Genomic DNA, 6,000 nt, shown 5'->3' with positions numbered 1-6,000 from the left:
TCCTCTGCAAACCGAAATCTTAGAGTCCCGGGACCGGATGTCTGTGCGAATAGAGGTGAGGGGACAGGTCATTCGGCGAGTCCGGAGTTCAGGGTCCCGTCATCGGCTCGTCCATCTGCTGTTACCCAGTACCCAACGATTCGAAGGCGGATGGACGAAGCGTGAGACTGGAGAGGGAACACTGTCCGTGTGTGTGGGTGGGGGGGCAAGAGATGGGTGAGAGGGAAGAACGGGGTTTATTTTGCTGCTGTTGCTTGAGTTCTGTTTTGTTCTGTTCTCTGTCGTTCTGCCGAGCTTTATGGCATGCTTTAGGTTTGCGCCGGAATGTGCGGCGACACCTGTGGGCTGCCTCAGCACACCCTTGGGTGTGTTGGGTGCCATCGCGAAAGACCCTTTCACTGTACACATGATAAGTAAATGAATCGGAACTAAAGAGAAGTGAGGACTGTTTGAGAAACTGATAAGAAAGATAACTCTCAACCAGGCAAACATGACCACGAGTTTTAATAAACAACAAAGTAAGAGATCCGTCTGATTGGTTACAGATTACCCGCGGGTTTTTGCGCGCTCTCCGCGGTGCTCGGGATGATTGGCGGGTGAGACAAGGTCGACCAGGGGCAGGGGACGTTACCGAGCTCGAAGCCGACGGCTTTGGGGACGGGGCGAGCGGACTTGGGTTTCGGACGATCACTACTGGGTCACGGCAGGTCGCTGAAGGTTTTCTTTGTTGGGGGTCCTGTGGGTTTCTCTGGTTCCTTTGTCTTGTCTTCGTACATCATTATTCTGTGAAGGTAAACAGAAGAGGAGAAATGAATTCAACGTTCCCCCAGCAGGTCGCCCTAGATCGCGAAATCGTTAAAAAGGAGGTTTGGTATAAACACCAGAAAACCTCTCTTGTTCGGTTTTGCCAAATATGATTAGGGCAAGAACAGCACATTTCTCTGTGTTGTCCTGTCACACTCTCCCAGGGTGTTTAGGAGAATAAGGGGAGACCTAATTGAAACCTGTCATATATGGAAAGACCCTAGCCAGAGTGGATGTGGAGAGGATGTTTCCGATAGCGGTGGAGACTAGGACCAGAGGGCACAGACTCAGAATAGAGGGATATCCATTTAGAACAGAGATGAGGAGGAATTTCTTTAGCCAGAGGGTGGTGAATGTGTGGAACTCATTGGCAGGCTGCTGTGGAGGCCAAGTCACTGGGTACATTTAAAGCGGAAGTTAACCGGTTCTTGATTAGTCAAGGGTGTCAAAAATTACGGGGAGAAGGCAGGAGGATCGGGTTGAGAGGGATAATAAATCAGCCACGATGGAATGGCAGAGCAGAGTCGATGGGCCGAATGGCCAAATTCAGCTCCTGTGTCTTATGGTCTTTAGATACTGAGCCGACCTCCCTCTACACTGCCCCATTTTGGGAGGTTAAGGAGGTTCGGCTTGGTACCGAACACTCTGACAAGCTCTGCTGAGAATCATGTCCTTAGGAAAGGTACAGAGGGATACTGGTCTCAACCAGATCAATGACATTAGTGTAGATGAGCTTCGGGGTTGTCATGGAGACGTTTGGTCAGAAGAGCCTGATTTTTTTATGCTGTAGACTTCTGTGTCTCGAGTAAATATAAATAAACTGCAGGCACTGAAAATCTGAAATGGAACCAGAAAATACTGGAAACACTCTGCAGGCTGGGCAGCCTCTGCGGGAGGTGAAACAGCTGATGTATGAGGAGTGCCTGATGAGGGGTGTGACACCCAAAGTGTGGGTTGCAGCCTGGTCTGTTACAGCAGTTCAAATGCCCAGATGAAGCTGCAGAGAGTAGTGGACTCAGCCCGGACACATCCCTCCCCACAATCGGTAATATCTATAGGAGGGGCTACCTCAAGAAAGCAACATCCCTCATCAAAGATCCCTACCATCCAGGCCATGGCATCTTCTCCCAGCTACCATCGGGCAGGAGGAACAGAAGCCTGAAGACCCGCACGACCAGGTTCAGGAACAGTGACTTCCCTTCAGCCATCCGGTTCTTGAACCAACTGGCCACAACCCTAAACACCATCTCATCACAGCAACACCACAACCGCTCTGGTCACCTCTTTGTTCTAGTTATGTCCCTCTGTGTAGAAATTGTGTATTCTATATTTTATTGTTGATGTTGTTTATCCAATGTTATGCTGCTACAAGTGGGTTTTTTATTGCAACTGCACAGATAGGTACGTGTGTGGGAGACAGTAAGCCCAACTTCAATGATCACATGTTCCCAGGAGTGCGGCAGCATGTTAGATACAGTGCCAAGAATTCCAGGCTGGTCCCTCCAGTCTAGTCTATTTGCAGATTCCATACACAACTCCTGGACCCTGAGGGAGAGTGGGCTGTGTGTGACCCACTGTCCCACCCAGTCCAGAGGGGGAGAGGGGTGTGTGTGACACTGTCCCACCCAGAAACGGAGGAGAGAGGAGAGTGTGTGACCCACTGCTGCAACTGGCTCCACAACGCTCTAACACCATGCTGCCAAAGCCAAAGTCAATGTCAATGTCGAGTTTATTGCCATACACAGGGATGTGTATGAACAGCTGCAATGAAAAAACTTACCTGCAGCAGTTTCACACACAGCATCAGAGACACAGTAGACAATAGGTGCAGGAGTAGGCCATTTGGCCCTTTGTGCCAGCACTGCCATTCAATGTGATCATGGCTGATCATCCACAATCAGTACCTCGTTCCTGCCTTCTCCCCATATCCCTTAACTCCGCTATCTTTAATAGCTCTATCTCTTTCTTGAAAGCATCCAGAGACTTGGCCTCCACTGCCTTCTGAGGCAGAGCATTCCATAGATCCACAACTCTCTGGGTGAAATAGTTTTTCCTGAACTCCCTTCTAAATGGTCTACCTCTTACTCTTAAACTGTGGCCTCTGGTTCTGGACTCCCCCAACATCGGGAACATGTTTCCTGCCTCTAGCATGTCCAATCCCTTAATAATTTTATATGTTTCAATCAGATCCCCTCTCATCCTTCTAAATTCCAGTGTATACAAGCCCAGTCACTCCAATCTTTCAACATATGACAGTCCCGCCATTCCGGGAATTAACCTCGTGAACCTACGCTGCACTCCCTCAATAGCAAGAATGTCCTTCCTCAAATTTGGAGACTAAAACTGAACACAATACTCCAGGTGTGGTCGCACCAGGGCCCTGTACAACTGCAGAAGGACCTCTTTGCTCCTATACTCAACTCCCCTTCTTATGAAGGCCAACATGCCATCAGCTTTCTTCACTGCCTGCTGTACACAACATCCACAAGAATATATAGCAAATAAATTATATTCCATTTTAATAAAACAACATAATTAGAAAAAAACTATTGTTTTCATAATGTTGTTGTCAATACAGAGACAATGCTGGAGGAACTCAGCAGACCAGGCAGCATCTATGGAAAAGAGTAAACAGTTGACGCTTCGGGCCGAGACCCTTCATCAGCATTTTGTGTGTGTTGACAGGAGAAACATACTCTGATTTCACTGCAGCGTGTCCAAGTCCAATCTTAACCATGCATCCTCTCGTCTGACCTCCTCTCCCGAGGTCCTTTTGAACTGACCGCCGCTGTTTACCAGACCGCTACAGCCTTCTTTTTTTTTCTAACCACAGAGCTTTGGAAGCTGCATTGCAGATATTGACTGTGCACTCCATACTTCCCCGTAGCGCTGGAACAGTCTGGAGGCGCCAGAAGTTTGTAAGAGTGCGGGGAGTCCTTCAATGTCGGAAGGAGGATGACTGGGTGAGTGTTTGTCTGGCTCTTACGTGGAATAGCGCTGCTGCCACCTAGCGGCTCAAAGTACTTAAACTAGAGTTGGCGGATATTAATGGCCGGGGCAACCGGCTATTCGGCCCACCGCGTCCATGCCGACCAGCGAGCACTCATTCTATTGATCCCATCATCCAGCACACGCCCTACAGCCTTCTATGCCTTGATGGTTAAAGTGCTTGTCCAGATATTGCTTAAATGCCTTGATCGAAGAGACTGCAGTTTCTGTTATATGAAGGGGAAAAAACAACCATGATGTAGGAGACCAGGTCCAACCGTGGAATAACACCTTTGCCTCCCCAGATGCTGCTCGACCACTGAGCTCTTCCATTATTCGGTTTCTTACATGCTGCCGGTGACTCAATTACTCTCTCAGGATTCAGTTGCTCACCAGGCTCTGGTAAGAAATGTTCCCCTCTCGGATCTTTTCCCCTTACCCAAAGTCTCCAGTTATACTGGCTCCGGCAAGGGAAAAGTATTCCTGCAGTCTATCCTGTCTAAAACCTTCATTATTTTATATACCTCTGTCATGTTCCCTCTTAACCTCCTCTGCTCTGTGGAAAGAAGACTGGCATGTCCAATCTCTCCTGACTGAAACAGTCCGCCCCTGACAACATGTTGGTGAATCTCCTCTGCACCCTGTCCAGTGCTGTCACACCTGAGGAAGGCTGATGTTCTGAGATCACAAGACTGTAAAATATAGGAGTAGATTTAGTGCATTCTGTCCATTGGGTCATTCAGTTGTAGCTGATCTTTCTCAACCCCATTGTTTCACCTTCTCCCTGTAAACCCCTTACCACCCAAGGACATATTAATCTCTGCCTTAAATACACACAATGAAATGTTCTCCATGCAATGAATTCCACAGGTTTACCACCATCTGGCTGAAGGAATTCCTCCCCACCTCAGTTCTACAGGGACATCCCTTTATTTTGAGGCTGCACCCTCTGGTCTGAGACTCTCCTAATGGGGCCACTCTTTCCACTAACACTCTGTCTAGCGCTTTCAGTGTCCAATAGGTTTAACACAAGAACATAAGAAATAGGAGCAGGAGTAGGCCATCTGGCCCATCGAACCTGATTCAATAAGATCATGGCTGATCAAGCCATGGACTCATCTCCACCTACCTGCCTTTTCTCCATAACCCTAATTCCCCTACTATGCAAAATCCATCCAACTTTGACTTAAATAAATCTGCTGAGGTAGCCTCCAGTACTTCAGCGGGCAGAGAAAATCCCACAGATTCACCACTCTCTGGGAAAAGCAGTACCTCCTCATCTCTATCTTAATTCCACTCCCAGAATCCTGAGATTATGTCTTCTAGTTCTAGTCTCACCTATCAGTGGAAATAACTTCCTTGCCTCTGTCTTATTTCTCGCTTTCATAATTTTACATGTTTCTATAAGATCTCCTCTCATTCTTCTGAATTCCAGCAACTACGGTCCCGGGCGACTCAGTCTCTCCTCATAGTTTAACCCTCTCATCTCTGGAATCAACCTGGTGAACCTCCTGTGCGTTGCCTTCAAAGCCAATATATCCTTCCTCATGTACGGAGACCAGAACTGAAGACGGTACTCCAGGTGCGGCCTCACCAACACCCTGTACAGTTGCAACATAACCTGCCTGCTCTTAAATTCAATCCCTCTAGCAATGAAGGCCAACATTCCACCTTCTTGATAGCCCGCTGTACCTGCAAACCAACCTTTTGTGATTCATGCATAAGCATTCCCAAGTCCCTCTGCACAGCAGCATGCTGCAATCTCTTACCATTTAAATAATAATTTGATCTTGCATTTTGCCTTCCAAAGTAGATGACCTTGCATTTACCAACATTGTACTCCAAATGCTAGACCCTTGTCCACTCACTTAACCTATCTATATCTCTCTGCAGACCCTCTGTATCTTGTGCATAATTTGCTTTTCCACTCAGTTTAGTGTCATCTGCAAACTTAGATACACTACACTCAGTCCCCTCTTCCAGATCATTAATGTATATCGTGAACAGTTGTGGCCCCAGCAACAACCTTTGCGGCACATCGCTCACCACTGATTGCCAACCAGAGTAACACCCATGTATCCCAAACTCTCTGCTTTCTATTAGTTAACCAATCCTCTATCCATGCTAATACATCAACCGCAACTCTACCCATCCTTATCTTATGGATAAGTCTTTTATGTGGTACCTTATCGAATACCTACTGGAAAT

At 47.5% G+C, this 6,000-nt stretch overlaps 1 protein-coding gene across 1 annotated transcript in view; it reads right to left on the bottom strand.

Annotated features, from left to right (window-relative positions):
• Positions 1 to 487: 487 nt before the first annotated feature.
• The window catches only part of LOC140737941 (allograft inflammatory factor 1-like), a 29,298-nt gene continuing 23,785 nt past the window's right edge, over positions 488 to 6,000 (bottom strand). The window contains exon 6 of the mRNA XM_073064803.1: positions 488 to 783. Coding sequence (XP_072920904.1) covers positions 699 to 783 — 85 coding nt within the window. The 3' untranslated portion in view covers positions 488 to 698. The remainder of the gene's footprint in view (positions 784 to 6,000) is intronic.

This window comes from Hemitrygon akajei, chromosome 2 (assembly GCF_048418815.1).
Source record: "Hemitrygon akajei chromosome 2, sHemAka1.3, whole genome shotgun sequence".
NCBI lineage: Eukaryota > Metazoa > Chordata > Chondrichthyes > Myliobatiformes > Dasyatidae > Hemitrygon > Hemitrygon akajei.
Note: the sequence above shows the minus strand (reverse complement) of the source record. Positions and strands in the feature narration are given on the sequence as shown.